The sequence below is a fragment of the Sorex araneus genome, chromosome 2, assembly GCF_027595985.1.
Source record: "Sorex araneus isolate mSorAra2 chromosome 2, mSorAra2.pri, whole genome shotgun sequence".
Classification (NCBI taxonomy): Eukaryota; Metazoa; Chordata; class Mammalia; order Eulipotyphla; family Soricidae; genus Sorex; species Sorex araneus.
In genome coordinates this window covers 127,139,696-127,166,172 of record NC_073303.1, presented here as the reverse complement: position 1 = coordinate 127,166,172, position 26,477 = coordinate 127,139,696, and the positions used below count along the sequence as shown (strand labels likewise).

Here is a 26,477-nt window from a genome sequence, read left to right as displayed (position 1 = left end):
TTTTGGCCTTTTGGGTCACACCCAGCGATGCTCAGGGGTTACTCCTGGCTCTGCACTCAGGAATTACTCCTGGCTGTGCACGGAGGGACCAGCTGGGATGCCGGGGATCGAACCCAGGTCAGCCACGCGCAATTAAAAAGCCCTCCCAATGTACTATCTCCATGGCCCCCGCGGCTCATCTCTTGCCTACACACATTCTCTCTCCTGGCCAAGGCCCCTGGGCTTGGTTCCAACTCCGACGGATTCTCCCTGGGCTGGGTACTGGGGCAGGGGCTCCCCGAGGTCCCCCAAGGCCTTCCTGGCCGCCCTCATTTTCAAAGGGAAGAGACCACCTGGAGTCAGCCCTCCGGGCTCCGAACCCCCATCTCAGGGAACAGTGCTCTGCATCTCTCCAATCTCTAAGGGGTCTGACACTCCCTCCACATGCCCGGTCACCTCCTGCGCCTTTCCAGTCCCCCAAGGGGACCCCCCCCCTCCCAGACGCACATGCCCGGTCTCCCTCCCCCCACCTCTCCGGTCACCCCCCTTGCGCCTCTCGGTTCCCCTAAGGGACGCCCCCCAGCCTCCCGCCGCCCCCGGGCCGCAGCCGCGGACCCCCGCCCCGCGCCCCGCCCGGCCCGCCGCGGCGCCGCCCCCGCCGCCCGCTGGCCCCGAGCCGCGCAGCAGCCGCCAGCCCGGGCAGCGCTCGGGGAGGGGACGCGGCGGCCGCGGCTCCGGCTCCCCCCGGCAGTACCCCGCGGCGGCGCCCCCGGACCCGCCTCCCCGCGCGCGCCGCGGCCGCTGCAGGTGAGCGGGGCCCCCCGAGCGCCGAGCGCCCCCCCGGGACAGCGGGACCCCCGCGCGCCCCTCCAGGCCAGGACAGCGGGGCCCGCGGCGGGGGGACCCGAGCGGCTCTCCGGGGCGCGGACACCCCCTCCCGGGCAGGCTGGGCGCCCCGTTCGCGCCCTTGGCCCCTCGCCGGCGCCCCCAGACCCGCGCCCGGGCTCCCCGCGGGGCAGGACGCAGCAGCGCGCGCGGCCCGACTGCGGACCGGACGCCCCCAGGCAGCTGCTCTCGGCCACGTCTCCAGGAACCGGCCGCCGGGACGGGCTTGGGGGCACCTCGGGGGCACTAACTCCCCGAGCCAAGTTGCCAAATTGTCCTGCATGCGGGCGCGCGGGGCCGCGGATGCGGAGGGGCCTGTCCGGCAGGGGGCGCGCGAGGGACAGGCGCGGCCTCTTCTGTCCGTGCCTCAGTTTCCACTTCTGTCCGGGGGTGGGGGGGGGGGGCGATGATGAAAGGCAGGGAGGGCTGTGAGGAGTGAGCCGCGCAACTGCCGTCAGGGGCCGGGGCGATGGTACAGCGGGGAGGAGGATCATTCCGTGGCACCCCAGGAGTGATCCCTGAGCGCAGAGCCAGAAGGAAGCCCTGAGCACTGCCGGGTGTGCCCCCAAACCGGTGAAAGGAAACAAATAGCCTGGGTGGCGGTCAGAGAGATAGTTCAGAGGGTAGGACTCTTACCTCGCATGCAGCTGACGCGGGTTGGGTCCCCTGGCATCCCAATCTGGTCCCTAGCACTGCCAGGAGTGATCCCCAAGTGAAAAGTCAGGACTAAGTCCTGAGCACTGGCTGAGTGCCCCCAGGCCCCCCAAAAGAAGGAAAGCAGAGTCGTGGGTCCTTTCCTTCCCAGTTTGATGAGGGGCTCTGGGGGCCGGGCTGGCGGCTGACAAGCCTCATCTCTACCTGGGGCTTTGCACCCGAGTCCCAACCCTGCCTGTGTTGATTGGGTGGGTGTCCGGGGCTGGGATAGGGGTACAGGGGTGTGAGTGAAGGGAGTGGGGTGAGACTCCAGGCGTGGAGAGTGTGGATGTCTGCAGCTCTCTGGGCCCCCTCTGCTCAGACGTTTAGGTGGGCAAGTTGAAGACAGTCCCCACCCTCCTGGGGTGCGTGTCTCTCCCTAGGACCCGAGTCTGGCTCCGAGACTCCCCTTCTAGAGGCTCCCTCCTGCCGCAGCCCCTCAGCTCTCCAGTGTCCCCTCCCATCTGGACCCAGCGTTGGGCATCTGGATTTCCAGAAAAAAGGACATGACTGTGTTTGAAAAGAGAAGGAGTAAGGAGACCACGGGGGCTTCTAGAAAGAAGTTGCAATTAGCTTTGAAAGAGAAGCGGAGGGTTGGGGCTGGAGAGATAGCACAGCGGGTAGGGCGTTTGCCTTGCATGCGGCTGACCCGGGTTCGATTCCCAGCATCCCATATGGTCTTCTGAGCATCGCCAGGGGTAATTCCTGAATGCAGAGACAGGAGTGACCCCTGTGTATCCCTGGGTGTGACCCAAAAAAGAAAAAAGAGAGAAGCAGAGGCTTGAGATAGGGCAGGGGGCATCCGGAGGGGGAGGAAGGGGTGGAGACAGTCCGGGGTCTGGGCTCAGGCCCTCCCTGCAGGCTGCAGAGGGTGGGGTGGGGCAGTGCCAGGCTGGGGAAGCGGACTGGGATGGTGCGGGTCTGCCGTGTGTCCCAGCCCAGTGGGCAGGGATGGTGCGGGTCTGCTGTGTGTCCGAGCCCAGTGGGCAGGGATGGTGCGGGTCTGCAGTGTGTCCGAGCCCAGCGCCCCCTGCTTTGTGGGCTCTTGGGGGTAACTGCGGGTAACTGAGGGCGGGAGGCACCAGGAGCAGGGAGGGGATGAGCAGACCCAGCGCTTCTTGTGAGCTGGGCTGAGGCACGCTGCTTCCATGGCCCGCCGCTCAATTCTTCGAAGGCCCAAGAGGTCCCCAGAGGTCCTGGCTGACCCCCGCCCCCGCCCTTTCATTCATGAGTGGGCTCTTCTCTCTTCTGGAGAACCATAATGTGGCAGGGGCTCAGTCTCCTTCCTCGCACCCCCTTGGCAAAGTCAAAAGGCTCATTGTCCCCCTGGAAGGGGAAATAACGGTGCCACACAAGTCCACATTGTGATTTAAAAGGCGGCTCTTCCCGCACTCCAGTGCCCCGTGGAATGTGTGTGGATGGGGTCATGTCTGCATTCCACCTGCCCACAGAGTGTTTCTCAAACTGCATCCCAGCTGGTCTACAAGCCAGACCAGAAAGCGTCATTCATCTGGGCTGCCTGCACAGAGCTTCTTTTCTTTTCTTTAATTTTCTTTTCTCTTCTCTTCTCTTCTCTTCTCTTCTCTTCTCTTCTCTTCTCTTCTCTTCTCTTCTCTTCTCTTCTCTTCTCTTCTCTTCTTTTTTCTTTTCTTTTCTTTTCTTTTCTTTTCTTTTCTTTTCTTTTCTTTTCTTTTCTTCTCTTCTCTTCTCTTTTCTTTTTTCTTTTCTTCTCTTCTCTTTTCTTTTTGCATTTTGGGTCACACCTGGCGATGCACAGGGATTACTCCTGGCTCTGCACTCAGGAATTACCCCTGGCGGTGCTCGGGGAACCATATGAGATGCTGGGGATTGAACCCAGGTTGGCCGTGTGCAAGGCAAACGCCCTACCTGCTGTGCTATTGCTCCAGCCCCACAGAGCTTCTTCTCAATTGCTTTAAAAAAATTATTCTTGGTGCCAGGGAGAGAGTACAGGGGTTGAGGGATTTGCCTTGCAGTTAGCTGACCCTGGTTCCATCCCTGGCACCATGGACGGTCTCATGAGCACCACTGAGAGTGATCCCTGAGCACAGAGCCATAGTAAGTGGCTCTGAACACTGCCAGGTGTGACCCCAAAACAAACACCCAAATCATTTTTGTCTGATCTGACTATTGTCACACATATTTTGTGGGTGCCCACTTTCTCCCATTCCTTTGGTCTTTTTTCTTCCTTCTTTTTTATTTAGAGGTGGTGCTCAGAGGCTGTTCCTGGCAGTGTCTAGGGACCATACATGGTGTCAGGGTTTGGAGCAGGTCAGCAGGATGCTTAACCTGGTCACAGTTTCCATCATTTTAATGCACTTGGAATCCCCTAACTTTAAAAAAAAAAAAATCCCTGGTACCGCCTTGTACTTTCATGAGACTTGTCTTCGGGCCGGCGCTAGCTCAGGGAAGGAAATCTGTGATTTCCACGATGGCCATCCGGGGCCACCAGCAAAAACAAGCACCAGGGCCGGTGTCAGCTGCCCGAGCAGCACAGTGCCGTGTGTGTGTGTGTGTGTGTGTGTGTGTGTGTGCGCGTGCGCGCGCTCGTGCTGTGAGGGAGACCCAAGTATAATTGGGTGAGGTTTTGTTTGTTGGAGTGCCGCACCCGACGGTGCTCAGGGCTGACTCCTGGCTCTGTGCTCGGGATCACTCCTGGCGGTGCTCAGGGGACCCTGTGGGGTGGCTGAGGTTGAACCCGGGTCAGAGGGCTGCACAAACGAGTCCTGCCTGCTGTCCTCTCTGGCCTTGACTCGATGGCTCGATGGCTCACGTAGCCGCCACTGCAGTCAGAATGGAACCATCTCTCTGCCTCTGGAAAGCCCTGGTGCCCCAGTCCCGGGTCTCCCCTGCCGCCCACCCTGGCCCTGGCACTCTGCCCTGGGCCCCGTGCTGGGGGCTGCAGACGGGGGGTGGCATGATGCATGCCCAGCTGCTTTCATGCCACGTCATCCTTTTGAGAGCCGCCCAGCACATCATTCCCTTAATTGCCGGGTAATGTTCCAGCGCCCAGACGGGCACAGTCTATTCTTCTGTTCGGCAGTAGGTGAAGTCGGCCTGTTGCCAGCACTTGGCTTTTATGAACAGGCGTCTGCGAGCGTCGCGAAGGCGCCTTCATGGGGCGGGCTTCCGTGTCTTCTGGGCGAGCTGCAGCACTGAGGAGCGTCTCAGGATGCAGAACTTCCAGTGCTAGGGTGGGCAGCGCTGTCTCGCGGCCCCGTCCTCAGGCAGGTGTGCAGGTGATTCTGCTCCAGTGCTCTCCAAACTCCCCGCGCCCCTTGCCTTTGGTTTCTTTTTCTTTTTCTTTTTCCTTTTCTTTTCTTCTTGGGTCACACCCAGTGATGCTCAGGGGTTACTCCTGGCTCTGCACTACTCAGGAATTACTCCTGGTAATTGGTGCTTGGGGGACACTGTGGGATGCCGGGGGTCGAACCTGGGTTAGCCATGTGCAAGGCAAATGCCTTCCCCACCCTGTCTTTCCAGCCCTGCCTCTTGCACTCTGAGCAGCAAAGTATGAGGATTCCATTTTTTCCACATTTGGGCCAATATTCAGTTATATAGATTTTTTTCTTTTTGGGTTCACCTGGTGATGCACAGGGGTTACTCCTGGCTCTGCACTCAGGAATTACTCCCGGTGATGCTAGGGGACCATATGGGATGCTGGGAATCGAACTTGGGTTGGCCGCGTACAAGGCAAACGCCCTACCCGCTGTGCTATTGCTCCAGCCCCTATATAGATTTTTTTTGGAGGGAGGGCGTTGAGTCACACTCCAACATGTGTTTACTCCTGTGTTCAGGAGTGACGCTGGCTGTGCTTAGGGGGGGGGCCCGAATGTCATGTGGGATGGAAGTGGGGCAGCAGCATGCAAGGCAAGCGCCTTGAACCCCAGCTCTCTGGTCCCATAATTTTTTTTTTTTTTTTTTTTTTTACTGAATCATCGAGAGATAGAGCATTACAACACTGCTCATGACTGTGTTTCAGCCATACAGTGTTCCATCACCCATCCGTCCACCAGTGCAATTTCCCGGCACCAATGTCCCAGTTTTCCTCCCACCTCTACAAGATTTTTTTTTGGGGGGGGAGGGTCACACCCAGCAGTGCTCAGGGCTTACTCCTGGCTCTGTGCTTAGGGATCACTCCTAGTAGGATTTGGGGGACTAGATGGGGTGACAGGAATCGAACCTGGGCTGGCCGTGCGTGAGGCAAGTGCCCTACCTGCTGTACTATCCCTCTGGCCCCCAAACACAAGCTTTTAAATTCTGGCTCTTCCGGTGGGTTCTTCATGGAATGTCCTTGTGGCTTTCTTTTCGTGGGAGGCACATCTGTAGGAGCTCAAGGGCTACTCCCAGTTCAGTGCTCAGAAGCTACTTGCAGTGGTGCTGGATGGGGTACCCTGAGGTGCTGGGGATCCAACTGAGTGTCCCACATGCAAAGCCTGTGCTCTGGGTCCTGAACCATCTCCCATCTCCCAGCCAATCCTGTGTTGTTTGCTTGGGGGCTGTGCCAGGTACTGCCTGGAGGCTGCCCTGGGCTCTGTCCTTGTGGGTGGCTCCTGGTGGTGTGCAGAGCCCTGTGGGATGGCCGGGACTGAAGCAGGGACTCCTGCATGCCAAGGTGACCCTCCCGTAGCGACTCACCAATAGAATTCTCGGGGGCTTTTATGTGCTTTCTTCCTAACAAGGAAGAACATCTTCTCACTGGTTCGTAATTATTCTGGGACGGGCTGTTCTGTCGTCTCTACATTCCGAGCGACGGTTTGTCTCCTGTACAAATCTATGTAGTCTGTCATGTGCAATTTAGATGCTTTGCAAATATTTTCTGCCAGTCTGTGACCCGTCTTGCCATTGTTAGAAAAAGGAAAAGTTTTAATACATTCAAATACTTATGCAGCTTTTTTGGGGAGGGGGCACACCCCGTGGTGTTCAGGGGTAACTCCTGGCTCTACATTCAGGAATTATTCTCAGTGCTCCAGAGACCAGGTGGGATGCTGGGAATGGAACCCGGGTTGGCTAGATGCAAGGCGAGTGCCCTCCCTACTATACTCTCTCTCTGGTCTCTGTATTTTTATTTATTTTATTTATTTTGCTTTTTGGGCCACACCTGGGGATGTATAAGGGTTACTCCTGGCTCTGCACTCAGGAATTACCCCTGGCGGTGCTCAGGGGACCCTATGGGATGCTGGGAATCGAACCCGGGTCGGCCACGTGCAAGGCAAACACCCTACCCACTGTGCTATCGCTCCAGCCCCCTGTATTTTTATTTAAAAAAAAACATTGTTTTTTGGGTCATATGCAGTGATACTCAGGGTTTGCTCCTGACTCTGTGCTCAGGGATCACTCCTGGTGGGGCTTGGGGACCCTTGGTGGCACCCGAGATTGAACATGGATTGGCCATGTGCAAGGCAAGCACCCTCCATGCTGTGTTCTCTCTTCAGCGGTAATCATGTATGCATTTAAAAATGATGGAGTTCAGGGGCTGGAGCGATAGCACAGCGGGTAGGGCGTTTGCCTTGCACGCAGCCGACCTGGGTTCGATTCCCAGCATCCCATAGGGTCCCCTGAGCACCGCCAGGGGTAATTCCTGAGTGCAAAACCAGGAGGAACCCCTGTGCATAGCCGGGTGTGACCCAAAAACCAAAAAAAAAAAAAAGGAGTTCTTTGTTATAACAATAGTCATTAGTAAGTAAGCATGAAAGTGAATTTAAGCTGCATTAAATTTGGTGTGGTCTGACAAAATTGTCCATGAGGGACCAGAGAGATGCTCAATGGGCTGAGTTCATGCTTTGCAGGTGACAGTCAGGGGCTTAAACTCCAGCACCATATGACCCACCCGAACACTGCTGGAATAACCCCCGGGCATGCCTGGAGTAACTCCTGAGAACCATGGGGTGTGGTCCCCAGTTAGCCATGAATCCTTTATATGAATGATGATCGTCATAAGAAATGATCATAGTTGGGGGCCAAAGAGATAGTACAATGGGTAGGGCATTTGTCTTGTGTGCAGATGACCTCGGTTGAATCCCTAACATCCTAAATGGTCCCCTGAGCAAACACCCTCCCCACTGTGCTGTCGCTTCGGCCCCAGTGGATCTTGATGTACCTGTCTGACTTTTCACCCCAGTCCGTCACCCAATCTTAGACCAGCTCCTGCCTTCTTCTATTTTTATTTTTTTACTTTTTGGATCACACTCGGCGATGCTCAGGGGTTACTCCTGGCTCTGCACTCAGGAATTACTCCTGGCGGTGCTTAGGGGACCATATGGGATGCTGGGGATAGAACCCGGGTCGGCCTCTTGCCAGGCAAATGCCCTCCCCGCTGTGCTGTTGCTCCACCCAGCTCTCACCTTCTTGCAGTTACTCTGAGGAGTTCCACCTGGCCAGGGCCTGGTGGCCACGGAGTCGGTAAATACTCAGTATTCTCAGTAGTGAGCTTGCTCTGTCCGGCCAGTGTGAGAATCTGTGTGACTTTGGGGGCTGACAGGCCAGGTCCGTCCATCTCTCGGCCAAATCGTATAGGCAATCTGCAGAGCAAACGGTCTATGATGCTTCAGGGTGTGTGTGTGTGTGTGTGTGTGTGTGTGTGTGTATGTGTGTGTCCGTTTCCGAGTGGTGCCTGTCTATTTCCTGTTGGAACAGTTAAACCCCATGTGGCCTTTGGAGGGGTTTGACTTCCAGCTAACTGGGGTCTCTGCTTCTTGGTGAATCTATTGGTAAACTGGTGGCTTCCCTGGGTCCAAGCCCCAGCCTACACCTGTGTGACATTGCTCTCACCGCTGAACTTATCTGAGCCTGTTTCTCCGTGTCAGTTGATCTCTGCAGGCAGGTGTGCGTGGGTCTGCTCTGCTCGGCCGGGCTGGCATGAGCACTGTGCAGGAGGCGCTTCTCCGCCTGGAATCTGCCTCCTCTCCTGCCCCTCCCTTGGCAGGCGGCTGGTCAGTGCCGAGGCCAGAGGCGAAGCTGCCCAGCGCTGGAGGCTCGGCCCGGCCAGCAGGGCCCCTTTTTCACCCCCGGAAGGTGCCAACCTGGGAATGCTGGGATCACGGCCCTCGGGGTCTTCTGATCCCTGGTTGACTGGGCCCCTCCGGGAAGTGGGAGGATGGGAGGCTGTGCCCGCCTCGCCCTGGGCGTGGCTCCCAGCATTGGTGCCCTCTCGGCTGCATCGTGTTCCTCGGCGACTTTCGTCCTGTTTTCCTTTGGATTTCTCGGGCCCTTGGCACCGGGGGGCCGCCTGGGGACCACGAGGTGTGGGGGGCTGGCCCCGGGCTCCTGCGGGCTCAGCGCACAGTCCAGCCCCCTGAGCTTCTCCCCAGCCCAAGAGTTAAAATTTTTTTACATTAGAAAAAAATTTTTTTTGGTGCTGTGGATGGAACCCAGGCCTGGCGCATGCCAGGCGGGGTGCGGCTGCCGGCTCCTCTGCGCCGGGGCTCGTCCCCACTGCCCGAAGGTGCCAGGACTCCTGGACATTGGAGCCACCTGTGCTCGGTCACTCAGGCTAATGGAGAGTCCCATGGGCCTGGGAGGGCCAAGAGCCGGTCAGGCCACATGTAGCAGGGCTCAGGGCGACTGAGCACAGGCTGGTCCGGCCGTGCACCTCAGCGCCCGGCTGCCTCTCACCAGATGGCCGGGGAGGCGGGAGGCTGGGAGGAGGGAGAATGAGAGGAGGGAGGCTGGGAGGAGGGAGACAGGGCGAAGGGAGGCTGGGAGGGAGGAGATTGGGAGGAGGGATGGGAGGAAGAGATTGGGAGTAGGGAGGCTGGGAGGGAGGAGATTGGGAGGAGGGATGGGAGGAAGAGATTGGGAGTAGGGAGGCTGGGAGGGAGGAGATTGGGAGGAGGGAGGCTGGGAGGGGGGAGATTGGGAGGAGGGATGGGAGGAAGAGATTGGGAGGAGGGAGGCTGGGAGGGAGGAGATTGGGAGGAGGGAGGCTGGGAGGGGGGAGATTGGGAGGAGGGAGGCTGGGAGGAGAGAGGATAGGAATGGGGAGGGAGGCTGAGGGGGTGGGAGGAGGGAAGGGGAGGGTGGGGAAGGGCGGGGAGGCAGAGAGGGGTGGCTGTCCTGCATCCTTGGAGGAACTGTGTGTGACATCCATCTGTGCGTGTGCGTGTGCAGGTGTGCATGTGCATGTGCGCGTGCGCATGTGTGAGTGCGTGAGTGTGTGTGCATGTGCGTGTGTGCATCGGGGCCAGCCAGTATTAGGAGACAGAAGGGACATTGTTATGTGGAGCCCGCAGATCCCCTCGCCCCCTCTGCAGCTCGGAGGCTTCCCTGCCCGGGGACCTTCACTGAGGGGAACGGGAGACCCCCCTCCCAGCCTCTCCACTCGGCTCCCTGTGAGCAAGTCACAAAGAATCCCAGCTATGCGCCCCCCCTTCCGAGTTTCCGAGGGGTCCTCCAGGCCTGCCAGCCAGACCCTTCCCAGTGGGGGCGTGGGGGCGGGGCCCGAGGGGGCAGTGAGGCTGTGGGGATGCGGGGGCGGTGGGGGTGGTGGGGGCAGCGGGGGCACGGGGCTGCCCCAGGAGAGGACCGGAGCCTCACCCCGTCCGTCTGTCTGTCTGCCCAGCCTAGCCCCGCTGTGTCTGGATGAAGATGGAGCCCCCGGGGGGCCTGGTGCTGCTGCTGCTGTTACTGCTGCCCGTGCAGGCCCGCGAGCGCCAGCCACCGCCCGCCAGGTCAAGCCTGCGAGCCAGGACCAGGCCGGCTCGGACCCACCCGCAGCAGGGCCTCCTGGGTGAGTGACCGGCCGGGCCGGGAGGGCGTCTCCTGCGGTACCTTGCTCCCCTGGGCTCCTTCCCCTGTCGGGACAGTCTCAGGGGTCCTGGTGCCCACTGGCCACAGTCTGGGAGACGGGGACGGGGCAGTGGGCTTGGCAGTGGGGAACTTTGTGAGCCTCAGCACAGGGGTGGGTGTAAGTGGCCACAGGCCTGAGCTCAGCCGCCAGGACAGACATACAGAGACGGGGCAGCGGGTTCAAGGTTTCTCTCGCACACTGGAACACGCGCACATGAGCTGCTCAGCGCTGAGGGTCTGCAAGTCCGAGAGACTCGTCACTCGGGCTAATGGAGAGTCCCGTGGGCCTGGGAGGGCCAAGGGCTGCTCGGGGAGAACTGTCCGTGGGTCTACGTGGTGCGTGTGTGTGTGTGTGTGTGTGAATGGGTGTGCATTGGGTATGTGTCTGCATGTCTGTCCTGATTGCCCTCCAGGAGAGGTTTCTAAGCTCTGTGCCCTCCTGCCTGTGTGCCCGGGTGCCCCGTGCCAGGGCATTCTCACGGCCTCGCGCCAGCACGCGGAGGGCACAGCAGGGAAACAGGCGTCACCCTCTGACCTTTACTTGCCTCATCCTTGGTCTCTGTGGTTAGACGACCGCACAGTTCGGTCCATGGCCCTGGGGTCTGGTGTGCTTTTCTTAGCAGGCTGTAAACTCATGGCACCACACGGAGCCTGGCTTTCCCAAGCGGAGCGGCAGTGGCTCTTTCAGGGGGCGTTGGCCTCTCCTACCCACCCGGGTTCCGTCCCCAGCACTGGACAGGGTGCTCCGAGCACTCTCAGAGTGATCTCTGAGCTCAGAGCCAGGGGCAGCAGCCAGCACTGCCCGTAGGATGCTGGGAGCAAGGTGTGTCCTGACGCAGTGAGCCAGTTGTGTCCGGGGGAGGGAAGGTCGTGCTAAGCAGGGAGAGACGCCTGCTGCACCAGGAGTGGCAGGCATTGGCCCCGTTTCCTGAACCTCTCAAAGCTCACTGCCCTGTCCGTGCCGTGGGACCCCGCGGTCAGCCATGCAGGAGGACGCAGGAAGACGCGGCTTCCTTCACAGCTCTCGCTCCACAGAGGTGCTCTCTCGTGTGAAGCGGCTGGCACTGGGAGAACCGCCTATGGGTCTACGTGGGGTGTGTGTGTGTGTGAGGTGTGTGTGTGTGTATCACACATTTTAGTTGTGGAGTTTGCACATGTGCTTGCAGCAGTGATGTGCACTTAGCGTGGTGCTCCCGTGAATTTAATATGGTGTTTCTGTGCATTTAGTGTGATACTCCCATGCCTTTAGCATGTAGGGGTAGAACCTGGGTCGGCCGCGTGCAAGGCCGCGGCCTGTCATTCTAGCCTCTGGTCATCGTTGCTTTAAAAATGTCTGCGTAGGGGCAGGAGAGCTCAGAGCTGAAGCCCGGGTTTGATTGCGGATGGTCACCCCCATTACTGCTGGGAATGAACCCGGAGCACAGAGCCGGGAGTAGCCCCTGAACACTGCCAGGTGTGGCTCCAAAGCCCCCAAATAAGTATACACATACATGGAAAAGTTCACGGTCAAGTACTTCATGACTCTTAGTTACTGAGGACACAAGGAGGGTCCATCGAGAGTCGCCTCCACGATCAACCTACACACGTGGCAGGTGTTTTTGCCAGGGAACATTCCAGAAGATCCACGTTGCAGGTTAGTTGCCAGAGCCTCTTTAACCAAGGGTTGAGTTCTCCTAGCCCCAGGGTCTGGCAATCCCGGTGCGGGCTGCAGGCATCTCCCCGTCTGCTGTGGACTCCCGCCTTCCCTCCCAAACCCCGGCATCCTCCGGCATCCTCCGCCCGGCTTCCTGTGGACTCTGACCCCCCCATTCTCCAGGCCTGTCCGATCAGCCCTCTCTCCCACAACCTCATGGGTCTTGAATTTTATTTATTTATTTTTCTTTTTTGTGCTGGCGCGCCAGGAATGCAACCCAGGGCCCGGGTGCTCTACCTCTGATCTGGCCCAGCCCTGACCTTGCTGGACGCTCTCGCCACAGCCACATTCTGAGGTTGGAGGTTTAGGGCTTCACCTGTGAGGTTGGGGGAGGGGTGCATGAAGCTGCCGGCTCTGCTTCCCCCTGAGGCACCCCTGTGGCAGTTCTTCACTGCAAGATTTCCCCGGTGCGGACACAGTGCCGGGACACCCCTACTCGGTGTGGCTCTGGCTCCTTCCCCGTGACCTCCAGGAAGGGCTTTCCCAGCTCGGAGAAGCCCGGCTGGCGCTCCCCAGGACACGGGCAGGAGGGAGGGCTGGGAGTGCTCGGCGCTTGGCTGCTCCCTGCACCCGGGGGCCAGGAAGGGGCCGAGAGCCGATGGCCCCTCGAGGGTCAGTGATGAGCACTCCACAGGGGATGCCGGCGGCGAGATGCAGGGGAGGGGTCTGGAGAGATGCAGAGGAGCAGAAGCAGCTGACGCCCGGGGCGGGGTGCAGAGCCAGGAGGACAGGCAGAGGCGGGATTCTGTGCCGGGTGGGGGCGGGGCGTCTGGCGGGTGGGGGTGCCGGGAGAGGGGGCCCAGGTTAGACTGTGCAGTGAGTGCTCGGGATTGTCTGGAGGGCCGAGAGCTGGCCACCGCCCAGTGCCGCTTTCCCTCCTGGCTCTGCTTCCCCTGCCCTGACTCAGCCCCAGCAGCGTGGGGCAGCCTGCAGGGCCGGGCCAGCCCCAGACAGGGACAACTCCTTGCATCTTTATTATTTAAAAAAATTTATTATTATTTTTTGCTTTTGGCTCACACCCGGCGATGCTCAGGGGTTACTCCTGGCTCTGCACTCAGGAATTACTTCTTGCGGTGCTCAGGGGGCCATCTGGGATGCTGGGAATCTAACCTGGGTTGGCTGTGTGCAAGACAAACGCCCTCCCCGCTGTGCTATCGCTCCAGCCCCTCCTTACATCTTTAAAAAAATTTTTTTCTTTGGTTTCTTGAGGTGCACCCAGCAATGCTCGGGGGTTACTCCTGGCTCTTTACTCAGGAATCACTCCAGCTGGTGCTGGGGGGACCCTATGGGATGCTGGGGATTGAACCTGGGTGGGCCACGTGCAAGATAAATGTCCTCCTCTCTGTACTATGGCTCCGGCCCCCTTTATTTTATTTTTATTGAATCACTGTGATGTACGATGATATTTATGATTGTGTTTCAGTCCTACAGTGTTCCAGCACCAGCCCCTTTCTCAGTGGCCACCTCCCTCCACCAGTGTCTCCAGTGTCCCGCCTGCCTCTGTGGCCAGCACTTTGCCCCTCCCCTCTGCCCTCTCCTTTGGTCATGCCTGGTGGTGATCAGGGGTTGCTTCTGGCTCTGTGCTCAGGCCCCCCATATGGTGCCGGGGCTTGAACCCAGGTTGGCCACGTGCCAGGAAGCGCCTTGGTCCTGGTCCTGATGTCTCCCTTTATGCTTTAAAACGTGCATTTCCCTAAGTACCAGGAGATTGTCTCCATGGCTTGGAGGCTGGTCTCTCATTCTGGGTAACTCAGGGAAGGGACCACCAAGTAAAATGTGGTTGGAGGTCATGTGGGGGAAGGGTGATGCGGGCGAATACAGACTAGAGACTGAACACAATGGCCACTCAACACCTTTATTGCAAACCACAACACCTAATCAGAGAGAGAGAACAAAAGGGAATTCCCTGCCATAGTGGCAGTGTGGGGTGGGGGGAGACGGGACTGGGGAGGGGGGGAGGGATGTTGGGTTTACTGGTGGTGGAGAATGGGCACTGGTGAAGGGATGGGTTCTCGAACTTTGTATGGGGGAAACATGAGCACAAAGATGTATGGATCTGTAACTGTACCCTCACGATGACTCTCTAATTAAAAATAAACTAATAAAAAAAAAAGTGCATTTCCTGCCCCCGGGGAGGTGGCTAGTGACCTGGACCTGCCTCTTGGCCTCTGCCCTCAGAGCAGCCTTGGTACGGGGGTGAAGCCCTCAGAGCGGGCTGCTGGGCAGCTGCTGCCTGTTGCGCTCAGTGTCTGAGGCAGGAGAGTGGCTATTTGTGGAACATCCTAGAAACCCGTCGCGTCACTGCAGCTATAGCTGTGTGGGTCTCTGGGCGGGCCCTGCCGGTTTCCATAGCAACCCCGGGCGCTGGGCGCCTGGCAGAACAGAGCAGGTGAGGGCAGCCTGGTGGTGAGGGCACGTTGCGGGCTCGCTTCTTTCCCCTGTGTCACAAAGTCTCCGGGACAGACGCCACAGCCAAGTGCAGTGGGAAGTTCTGACTCAGACAGGCAGGATGGAGGGACGAGTTTCCAGGCGAGCTCAGCGCCAACTGGGGACCACTGACAGGGCGGCAAGGGCGGGGTAGCGGCCTGGGCCTCTCTGGGACTGTATGTGGGTGGGGGGCAGGTCCGTTGTCTCCGGCTCGGAGGCACACCTGGCCTCACTCAGGGGCTCCACCCTCCTATGGGCTCCAGTGCTTAATACTTAGTGCCTGGGGACCTTGAGGTGCTGGGGATCAAGCCCAGCTCTCACATATGTGCTCTTTGGGGTTCTGGAGATAAGCCCAGTTCTCTCACATGTGCCCCATGCAGTTCTGGGGATTAGTCCAGAACTCTCACATATACTTCATGCAGTTCCAGGGATTATCCCAGACCTCTCACATATGCTTCATGCAGTTCCAGGGATTAGCCCAGGCCTCTCGCACATGTTTCATGCAGTTCCAGGGATTATCCCAGACCTCTTGAACGTTTCATGCAGTTCCAGGGATTAGCCCAGGCCTCTCACATATGCTTCATGCAGTTCCAGGGATAAGCCCAGGCCTCTCACATATGCTTCATGCAGTTCCAGGGATTAGCCCAGACCTCTCACATATGCTTCATGCATTTCCAGGGATTAGCACAGACCTCTCACGTATGCTTCATGCATTTCCAGGGATTAGCACAGACCTCTCATGTATGCTCAGTACTTTGATCAATCTCCTGGTCCTCAGAGCACCATTGTGTGTATCGACATTTGTTCCCCAGTCATTCATATCCATGAGCCCCAGGTTGGGGCCTCAGATGGGAGGGAGTGCCGGGCCTGGGGTGCTGACTTTGGGTGGCCCCTCTGGGACCCTCAGTCTGGCCCTGCTGCTCCTGCTGGCTTTTGTCCTTCAATGCAGCCCTTGGGGTCCCCACCCCCGCCCCTGGCAGGACCCTCCCGCTGCTCCTTCACTCCTGGAGGTCTCTGCCTGCTGGGTTCTGGATCACGGCTGGGGGTTTTGTGCCCCTCCCTCTCCGGGGCAGCACCAAGGATGGTGTTCTGCTCCAGGTTCTGTCTCAGGCCCCTTCCGGCCTCTCCCCCACGCTGGCCTGACTTGGCCCTGGGGCTGCTCCTGTGCCGAGTGCAGGTGCTCCTGGCGGGGTGGGGGGGGTGGAGCACAATTGCCCAGCCAGGGCGGGTGGCTGCCTCAGACAGGGGACAGAGGGTGCAGGGGGTGGGGGGCACTGGGTGTGCATGCAGACACTCTTCTTCCTCCCCTCCCCCCCTCCTCCTTCTCCTCCACCCTCTCCTCCTCCTCTTCTTTTTCTTTTCCCCTTTTGGGCCACACCGCAAATGCTCAGGGGTCACTCCTGGCTCTGCACTCAGGAATTACTCCTGGTGGTACTTGGGGGACCCTGTGGGATGCTGGGAATCGAGCCTGGGTCGGCCGTGTGCGAGGCAAATGCCCTCCCCACTGGACTATCACTCCAGCCCCTCCTCCTCTTCTTTTTCCTCCTTCTCTACCTTCTTTCTCCTCCTTCTCCTCCTTCTCCTCTCCCTCCTCTTCCTTCTCTTCCTGTTCTTTCTTTCCTCCTCCTCTTCCATCTCTTCCTCCTTCTCTTCCTTTTTTCCTTCTCCTCCTCCTCCACCTCTTCTTTCTCCTCTTTCTCTTCCTTCTTTTTTTCTTCTTCATCTTCCTCCTCTTCCTCCTGCTCCTCCTTCCAGTTCTGAGTTCCTCTCAGCAGCCCCCTGGCTTGGTGATTCCAGGTCCCCTCCTCCCGCCATGCTCAGGTCCCCCCCCTCCGCCCCTTGCTGGTTGTATTTATTTGCTTTCTTTGGGTGCCTGGGATTGAAGCCGGGCCCTGCGTTTGCCAGGCATGAGGTCTTCTGCCGAGATGCTTCCCTAGAGTCGGTCTTGATTTTGGTCTACACTTAAAAAATATGGGAGCAGAGCCATAGCATGGTAGGGAGGGGGTTGCCTTGCACGAGGCCGACCCTGGTTCGATCCCCCGCATCCCATATGGTCTCCTGTGCGTTGTCAGGAGTGATTCCTGAGTGCAGACCCAGGAGTAAGCCCTGCGCAGAGCTGGTGTGGAAAAAAAAAAAAAAGAAAAAAGAAGGCTCTGAAAGGGTCATACAGGATTATACACTTGTCTTGCATGTGGCTGATCCTCATTCCAGTTTGGCATCACCGAGTCCCCCAAGCACCTCTGGGAGTGACTCCTGAGCAGAGCCAGGAATAGCTCCTGAGCACTGCTAGCTGTGGCCCCCCAACAGTATACAAAAATATGAATTGTTTATCCACTTGAGAGAGAACACCAGGACGGTGGCGGGGCTGGTGGGGAGGGGGCTCTGCTCTCTTCAGGCGCCTTGGTCTCCTCGGGAGCCTCCTGGCCGAGCGCGGGGAAGACCGAGGTGCGGGCGCTCTGCAGCGAGCTTTACCCTGCGCAGCTTTTTCCTCTGGAAACTTCTGCAGGCGAGCCGGGCGCCGCTCCCTTTGGCATCTGCTCAGAGCAAACGGCCCAGGGAGTGTTCTGGATCCTGCCGTGGTCAAGCCTCGCCCGTCCCTGAGCGCTCGGCTCCTGAGGAGATGGTATGATGTGGCAGGAGTGCTTTCCTCCTTTCCGTCTGGCTGTGAGACGCCCCTGAGCTTTCGGGAATGCTGCTCCTGCAGGAACGAATGAGGCAGCCTCGGGATGACGGAACCCAGCCAGCAGCTGACGGTTAGGGACACCGTGGTATCCAGACGCCAAGGCCTGTTTGCCAGCCCTTCCCCTCCCCTCCCTTACTCGCCCCACCCCATCTCTCCCCTCCCCTCCCCTCCTTTTCCCTTCCCTCCTCTTCCCTCCCTCCCCTTTCCTTCAGGTGTGAGGTACCAGATATGAGGTATGAAGTACCAGGTGTGACAGACCAGGTGTGAGGTGTGAGGCAACAGGTGTGGGGTATGAAGTATCAGGTGTGAGGTGCCAGGTGTGAGGTATCAAGTGTGAGGTGTGGGGCATCAGGTGGAGGTACCAAGTGTGAGGTATGAAGTATCAGGGTGACGGACCAGGTTTGAGGTGTAAGGCATCACATGTGTAAGATACCAGGTGTGAGGTGTGAGGTACCAGGCTTCAGGTGTAAGGTGCCAGGTGTGAGGTACAAGAGGTGAGGTGAGAGGTGCCAGGTGTGAGATATGGGGTCTTTGGCAAACACATAGGTTCTAGGTCACAGAAACCAGATACCCCACATGTCCTTACCTGCTGTAAGGTCCAAGCCTCGCATCCCACCAGCCTTGGCTCAAATCCTTGTTATCACTTGTATCACTTGTCATCCCGTTGATCTTTGAATTGCTCGAGTGGGCGTCAGTAACATCTCCATTCGTCCCTGTCATGTGCTAGTGTAGCCTAATGGTATCTGCTTGCTCCAGGAACTCAAAGAGCCTCAAACTGCTTGTTCAGGGTTTTGACGAAGAAGTCTGACCATTTCATAGGTGAGGGGCCACGGGTCTTTTGATGTCCTGTGGAATCCAGTTGGTAACAGCTCTAGTCCAGTGGTCGTCTCAAAATCACATTATGTGTCCCCCATCTGATATTCAACGCCTTGGCAAACGAGACAGCGTCCCTGATTCTTGATCGTCGATGGAGGTCAGAATTCCAGATTCCTTCTCTCACTTGAGTGAAACGTGATACTCCAAGCATAGCTCTTTCAGTTCCTCTTTGGGATACCCAAATAGCATTCTCATCCTGTTTGCGTAGGGCCCAGGTCTCTGAGGCATATGCTAGTGCAGGAATAACGGTGGAGTCAAAAAGATGTGCCCGGAGCCAGAGATTCTTTGTCCTCTTAACAACTTCGAATCCTACCACATACAAACCCCTGTGCACCTCCTGGGGCCACTCATGAGTACTGAGCCAGGAATAGTCCCTGAGCACTACTGGGCGTGGCCCCAAGCCATGGAAATAGCAAGACCCAGTTTTCTGTTGCAAGTTCAGGCTGTGTGCCGAGTGCAGGATGCAGCTGACAGTCGAACTGACCAACTCTCACCACTGTGTAGCCATATTTCACTGAATATTGATGCCCCCTGCTCCCTCGTACCCTGCCCTTAGTAATTTGGGCCATCCAGAAGCTTCCATCATGGTAGCTCCCCACTTTGGGGCAAATCCCTTGGCCTTGAATCTGTGATGCCTGTTTTCCCAGTGTCCCCCTTTGAGTGTTTAGTTGTCCCCAACCTTAACTGAATTTTATTTAGGTTTTTTTTTTTTTTTTTGCTTTTTAGGTCACACCTGGCTATGCACAGGGGTTACTCCTGGCTCTACACTCAGGAATTACTCCTGGCAGTGCTCAGGGGACCATATGGGATGCTGGGAATCGAACTCGGGTCGGCCGCGTGCAAAGCAAACGCCCTACCCACTGTGCTATTGCTCCAGCCCCAGTTTTTTTTTTTTGCCACATCTGGATGTGCTCAGGGATCACCACTGGGGTGTTGGGGCTCGAACCCTGGTTGCTGTGGTCAAGGCAAGTGCCTTACCTGTGGTACTATCTCTCCAGCCACTGCTCTGCTCTTCCAGTCCATTGCTTCTGCTCCTGTTTCAGTCACCAGGACCCAGTGCCGGCCTGGGGAGGGGGTGCTCAGTGGCTGGCACCCACCTGTGTGAGCTTCTTCCCACCAGCCTGGCCGCATGTGGGGGTGAGGAGGGGGCGCGTGGGCCGGGGCAGCTGGCACGGACGCTCTCCGACTCAGTGCAGGTCTGTGTGGGATGTTCCAGGCTTAGGGGGGCCGAGAGCTTTCTGCGTTCCATGGAAACTGCGTGTGGTGGTTTGGCCTTTGACCCGTGCCTGGCTCTGAGCTGGGCTGGGTTCTGTCTTGGGGGATTGCCTCCCACCCCCAGCCTTACCCAGACTCCGTGCTGCCTCTCCCGTTTCTTTGGCCTCTCCTCCCTCTCCCGGTTTGCTCCCAGGGGAAGCTGTCCCAGTCTCTGCTCGGCCGGCGGTGGTGACAAACCTCGGTGTGTGCCGGCTCGTGGGCCGATGTCAGGCTCCTTGCTCCCGGGGACACGCGCCCTCTGGGGCTCAGCTCACGCACGGGCACCTTTCTCGTGCTCAGGCGGCTGCTCAGGCGTCTCTGTTCTCCTGCACAACTGTGGGCACGGGTGGGAGCTTCACTGGGATGTGTCCAGGGGCTTCCTGGACTCTGTCCCTGCCCCTTGCTCCTGGGGCCGTTGTCTCTGCACCCTCCCCACCTCCCCCCCCCACACCCCTCCTGCTTGTGGCTCTGTTCACCCCCCTCACTGGGGCCGCCTGCTGGCGCAGGAGGATGGGCGTGCGCCAGGCCCTGAGTGACCAAGCCGCAGCTCTGCGGGGAGGCGGCATCTGTTTTCAGCATTTGAGTCAATTTTACAAAAATACAAGTAGGCCTTTAGCAGGGATGAAGGTCTTGGCAGGTGCCAGGCTGGAGCAATGACTCTGAGGTCCTGGTCCCAGGCCAGCGAGGACTCGCTGCCTCTCCCTCCCCAGGGCCCGTGGAGCTCGGCTGGCCTGGAACTTGCTGGAATTGGCACGAATAAGAGTCCAGAATCTCTTTGGGACCCAGGCCGGGTTGGTGTGTGTGTGGGAGGGGGGATGGGGAGGAGAGGGGACAGGGAGGGCTGGGACCTGCTGCTAAACGAGGTGGGTGCAGATCCCAGCTCCTCTGCTCTTTGCATCTGAGGCCCAGTGTGGGTCTGAGCATTCCCAGGCTCATCATTCTTGTCTGTAAAGTGGGAGGCAGGAGGGTCACCCTTTCTGGAGGCAGGTGGGGAATATACAGACGCTCACCCCGCTGAGGCCTGAGGGCCAGGTGTGGGGTTCAGTCAGTGCTCCCCTAGCAGCTGCTGCGGTACACAGGGTACAGCGCTTGCCCTGGATGCAGTTCCAACCCCACCCTCATAGGCCGGGGGTGATCCCTGAGCTCCCAGTCAGGAGTAAGCCCTGAGCACCTCAAACCCAAAACCAAGAAGAAGAATAGAAGAACAGAAGTTCCTCGCTTCTGTTCTTCCAGTCCTGGACAGGAGTGTTTGTGCCCGTTTTGTGTAAGAAGAGCCAGGGGGTCCCAGAGGTGAAGACCCTTTGCACAGGGGTCACGGAGACTCACACCTCTTCCTTCTCAGCCCCGTGTGGCCTCCCTCCCGAGTGGCGTGTGAATGCAGGCCACCTACGGGACTGCGGGGAGACTCCTCAGGACGGGAAGGCTGCGTGCCGTAGGCTACGGGCAGTCGTGTTTGCAGAATGCGAGTGGGTGCTGCAGGCTCTGTGCCCGCCTTCGCAGCCGAAAAGCTGCTCCTGGGCCCCAGGCATGTCGTGAGGCTGGTGGTGCTGGACACCCCGCTGGCACGGCCCGGTGCGACCCTGACTGGGTCAGGCCACGGGTTCTGGGACCAAAGTCCTGCCTTGATGGGCCGAAGGGCAGAGGGGTGGGGGCTTCTCCCAGAGAAGAGAGGGGTGGGGGCTTCTCCCAGAGAGACGGGGAGCTGCTTGTCAGCATGTTTGAGGGACACACAGGAGAGCTCCCGTGCGCTCAGAGGCCCTGAGGATTGCAGAGAGCTGAGAGCTGCAGAGCCTTGAGTACCGCAGTGTACTGTAGTACCTGAGCACTGCAGAGTCCCGAGTACCGCGGAGTACTGTAGTAGTACCTGAGTACTGCAGAAATTGGAATGTCACAGATACCCAAGTATTGTGGAGTCCCGAGTATTGCAGATACCTGAATAGTGCAAAGCCCTGAGTATTGCAGAGTATTATTATACCTGAGCATTGCAGAGATTTGGGCATCACAGTTACCCAAGTATTGTGGAGTCCTGAGTGTTGCAGATACCCAAGTATTGCGAATCCCCAAGCACTGAGGATCCCCGAGCCTCGCCGAGCTGTGCTGCCGCAACATGGAGAACATTTCGAGGTGCCCGCCCCGAGAGCTGGAAGGTTTCAGTTCTGTTCTCTGCCATGAGGAGCGCCTGGTCCCCTTCTGTAAACAAATACATAGATTTGTTTTGTTCCGTTTTGTGTGCAAGGCAAATGCCCTCCCTGTGGTGTTCTCGCTCCAGCCCCCCACCCCCCTAGTTTTGATGGGTGCTGATCCCAGTGGCTGGCACCTGCCTGTGTGAGCTTCTTCCCACCAGCCTGGCTGCATGTGGGGGTGAGGAGGGGGGCGCGTGGGCCGGGGCAGCTGGCACGGACGCTCTCCGACTCAGCGCAGGTCTGTGCGGGATGTTCCAGGCTTAGGGGGCCGAGAGCTTTCTGCGTTCCACAGAAACTGCGTGTGGTGGTTTGGCCTTTGACCCGTGCCTGGCTCTGAGCTGGGCTGGGTTCTGTCTTGGGGGATTGCCTCCCACCCCCAGCCTTACCCAGACTCCATGTTGCCTCAGGCTCTCCAGACTCTGCCTTTGATGCATTTTCCTTCTCCCCCCCCTTTTTTTTTTTTTGCTTTTTGGGTCACACCCAGCGATGCTCAGGGGTTACTCCTGGCTCTGCACTCAAGAATTACTCCTGGCAGTGCTTGGGGGACCATATGGGATGCCGGGGATCGAACCCAGGTCGGCCGCGTGCAAGGCAAATGCCCTACCCGCTGTGCTATCGCTCCGGCCCCCATTCCTTCTCCCCCTTTAAGAAGTTTTATCGTGTGTTCACAATAGTGTGGAATTTGGCGGGGAGCGTTCCACATGGCTGTGTTTCCTTGAGTTCCTTCCTGCAGCCACCATCATCTCGCCAAGTCTCGGAGCTCATTTGCTGACTCTTACCAAGTCTCAGAGTTTGATTTTTGAGTTGGGCCACACCTGGCGGTGCTCAGGGCTTACTTACCTGGGTTCCACCCCCGGCCCCAGACAGAGCCCCTGGCGGGCTGGGACCCAGGTAAGGCTGTGTGGAGGCAAGTGCCTCCCCCTCTGTATTATCTCTCCAGCTCCTCTTTCGGTAGCTTTATGCTCAGGGATCGCCACCGGTGGGGCTCAGAGGACCTGACAGGGTTGTTTATGTTCATAGTCAAGATGCACCGTTTTGGGTCTGGAGCGATAACACCGCAGGTATTTACCTTACACGCAGCCAGCCAGGTTCAATCCCCGGCATCCCAGAGGGCCCTGGAGCCTGCCAGGAGTGAGCTCTGAGTGCAGAGCCAGGAGTAACCCTGAGCACGAGTTGGTGCTGCCCCCAAACCAAACAACAACAACAAAAACAGCAACAACAAAAGGGTGCACAATCCCTCAGTCACACACACGCACGCACACACACACACACACATGCATGCACACACATTCATACAATCCTTCTGAGGGGGGAGCAGGCAGCTGGTGGTGGCCATCGCTGAGGGGCGCAGATCCCCCATGAGGGCCTCCAAGGGAGTCTGACCTTTGCCCTTTCCCCAGAGAGCTCCTGCGAGAACAAGCGGGCGGACCTGGTCTTCGTCATCGACAGCTCCCGCAGCGTCAACAGCCAGGACTACGCCAAGGTGAAAGAGTTCCTGGTGGGCATCCTGCAGTTCCTGGACGTGGGCCCCGACACGACGCGCGTGGGCCTGCTGCAGTATGGCAGCACCGTCAAGAACGAGTTCTCGCTGCGCACCTTCAAGAGGAGGTCGGAGGTGGAGCGCGCCGTGCAGCGCATGCGGCGCCTGGCCACGGGCACCATGACGGGGCTGGCGCTGCAGTACGCCCTCAACATCGCCTTCTCGGAGGCCGAGGGCGCCCGGCCACTGCGGGAGCACGTGCCGCGGGTCCTCATGATCGTCACCGACGGCCGGCCCCAGGACTCGGTGGCCGAGGTGGCCGCCAAGGCCCGCAACACCGGCATCCTCATCTTTGCCATCGGCGTGGGCCAGGTGGACCTCAGCACGCTGAAGGCCATGGGCAGCGAGCCGCACGAGGACCACGTCTTCCTGGTGGCCAACTTCAGCCAGATCGAGTCGCTCATCTCCGTGTTCCACAGCAAGCTGTGCGGTGAGTCGTGCCGCCGGGCCTGCGGGGAAAGCTGGGTCGCTGTCTGCCTCCCGCGAAGGTGCTGGTGGGTGTGGGGCCGAGGGGGCACGGCGTGGGGGCGGCGATGCCCGTGGAAGGGAGAGGGAGGGCAGAGGGAGCGTGCGGCCCTGCCCCCGGCATGAGTCTCTGTGTGAGCTCAGCTCCCGAAGCAGAAACCTGCCCTGGGCACGCGCCAAGGACTTCTTCCCAGGATGCGATTACGGCTGGACCCCAGCCCCGTGGATGCTGGGGGAGAAGGATATTAGGCTTGCGATGTGTCCTTTTTGGGGGTGCAGACACCCTCCGCTGTGCTTATGGCTCTGAGTGGCACCAGGGGTCTAGCCTGTGGCTCCTGAGTGCTCAGCCCTTTGAGCCGTCTTTGCTTGAAGAGCCTTGGTCTGATTTTTAAAACAGCTTTTGCTGAGAATGAGCCTCAAAACAGCAGAGGTGGAGCCGGAGCGATAGTTCAGCAGGGAGGGCATCTGCCTTTCATGCGGCCGACCCGGCTTCTATTCCCGGCATCCCATATGGTCCCCCGAACACCGCCAGGAGTGATTCCTGAGTGCAGAGCCAGGAGTAACCCCTGAGCATCGCCGGGTGTGACCCAAAAAGCAAAAACCAAAAAACCAAAAAAAAAATCCCAGCAGAGGCTTCTGTAGCCTGGGCCATAGCACAGCAGGGAGGGCGTTTGCCCTGCATGCCACTGACTCAGGTTTGATCCCCGGCATCCCATATAGTCCCCTGACCTGCCAGGAGGGGCCCCTGAGTGCAGAGCCAGGAGGGAGCCCTAAGCATCACCCAGTGTGCCCCCAAACAAGACAACAACAACAAAAACCCTCAAACAGCAGACTCCATTATGTCAAGACTCCCAAATGCAGAGATCTACTTAAAAACAAAAAGTGCCATGGGGGAAAGAACATTTTTATTTTATTTTATTTTATTTTATTTTTTTTTTGCTTTTTGGGTCACACCCGGCGATACACAGGGGTTACTCCTGGCTCTTCACTCAGGAATTACCCCTGGCGGTGCTCAGGGGACCATATGGGACGCTGGGATTAGAACCCGGGTCGCCCGCGTGCAAGGCAAACGCCCTCCCCGCTGTGCTATCGCTCCAGCCCCGGAAAGAACATTTTTATCTGCCTCTCACTTGGAAACTGGCTCAGAAGCAACATTTTCCACAGTGCACAGGGCCCGAGGCACAGCTAAGGCTTCCCCGGGGTGGGCACTGGACAGGGCTATGACTTCCAGTGGCTGGAGGTACCGAGAGGGAGTGCGAGAGAGCAGTTCCCCAGCTGGTGGAGCTACTTCATTCATTTGTCTTGGGAAACGTGCATGCAGAGGTCATTTTGCTTGATTACTATTATTTTTAAAGTTATTTATTTATTTATTTGGTTTTCGGGTCACACCCGGCGATGCACAGGGGTTACTCCTGGCTCTACACTCAGGAATTACTCCTGGTGGTGCTTGGGGGACCATATGGGATGCTGGGAATCGAATCCGGGTCGGCCATATGCAAGGCAAATGCCCTCCCCACTATGCTATTGCTCTGGCCCCCGCTCCACCCCTCCAAGCATGATTTTATCTCCCGCTTCTAACAACCTGCCAGGCACGTGCCCCCAGTGACCCCATTTACAGATGTAAACCTCAAGGTTGATACAGTGCCTGACCAGTCTTTTTTTTTTTGGCATTTTGGGTCACCTCTGGTGATACTCAGGAGTTATTTCTAGTTCTTTCTGGCTCTGCGCTTAGGACTTACTGCTGCCGGTGCTCAGGGGACCATACAGGAGGCCGGGGATCGAACCCTGGTTGGCCATGTGCAAGCAAACGCCCACCCTGCTGTGCTATCGCTCAGGCCCCCGGGCCCGGCCACTCTGAGTTGAGGTTAGACTCACCTGCCGCCCGACGCTGACTCCAAACCTCCTCCTCCCACACGTGACAGGCCCAGGGAGGGGCTCGCCGCCAGGAGAGGGGGTGTCGAGATGTCGTCCGCACCCCAGAGGCCTCGGAAGGGGAGGGATATGGAAAAACATCCAGAAAATATGGCTGGAAAGACCGAATGCTGGATGGGAGGTCTCTGGGTCCCGTCCTGGCGCCACGTGTGGCCCCACGTCCTGCGAGGAGTGATCCCTGAGTGCAGAGCCGGGAGTGAGCTGGGTGTGACCCCAAAGCCCCGGAGTGTTACCCCCCAGACCAGGCCTTAACAGCATCCCTGAGGCAAAAGCCCTGGGCAAAGCCTCCATTGACTGCACCCCTTTGTCGTTAAGGGGGGTCCGGGGTAGGGGGCTGACGATGTGTCTGACCATTGTTAGCTCCAAGGCGCCAAAGCAAGTCCCATCTGGTCGAACATTCCTCAGGGCGCTTCACGCCTTCCTTCACAGACGTTTCCAGACACTTGCGTTTCCTAATTAAAACTCCCTGGCCGCGCCCACCAGTGGCTCGGCCCGCTGACAGCAGCTCCTGGCCTGGACACACAGCCTGGCCGGTTCCAGGCCTGAGCCTTGGCAGCGGGAGGGAGGAGGGAGGGCTCCCCGACCCCCATCCCTGGACCACAGGCTGAGTGGGCCCAGCGCTCTTGAACTCAACCTTTGCCCACCCTTGGGTGTTTGTGGGTGAAGAAGTAACATCTGACCATCGACGAGGGGCTGAGTTTTCTGGGGGAAACTAGGGATTGGACAGGAGCTGGCCTCAGAACTAGGGGAGGGCGTTGCTCCCCTGATGTGAGGAGGCGCCCTGGGGACCAACCAGGCTTTCTCCAGGTCCCCCCTCAGCGCCCCTTCTCTGAGCCCCAGGGCTGAGAGCACGGCCTCCCCGCATGCCCTTTTCTCAGCTCTGGTTCCAGGAAAGGGCTTTGATGGGCACTCCCCCCACTGGGCTGCCGCCTCCTGACTCAGTGGGCCTGCTAGTGACCGTGCCTTTGGATGAGAAGGAAGGGAAACTTCTAGAAAGCACATGGGGTCCAGAGACACCTAACACCCATGCTCCTCTGTTGTAGCCAAAGACTGTGTGTGTTT

The 26,477-nt window shown here is 58.5% G+C and overlaps 1 protein-coding gene across 4 annotated transcripts in view; it reads left to right on the top strand.

The window, feature by feature from the left end:
• Nucleotides 1-659: 659 nt before the first annotated feature.
• Nucleotides 660-26,477, top strand: part of MATN2 (matrilin 2) — an 88,944-nt gene continuing 63,126 nt past the window's right edge. For all 4 annotated transcript variants that reach the window (XM_055126767.1, XM_055126766.1, XM_055126765.1 and 1 more), the window contains exons 1-3: nucleotides 660-786; nucleotides 10,136-10,303; nucleotides 22,879-23,448. In XM_055126767.1, coding sequence (XP_054982742.1) covers nucleotides 10,156-10,303; nucleotides 22,879-23,448 — 718 coding nt within the window. In that variant the 5' untranslated portion in view covers nucleotides 660-786; nucleotides 10,136-10,155. The remainder of the gene's footprint in view (nucleotides 787-10,135; nucleotides 10,304-22,878; nucleotides 23,449-26,477) is intronic.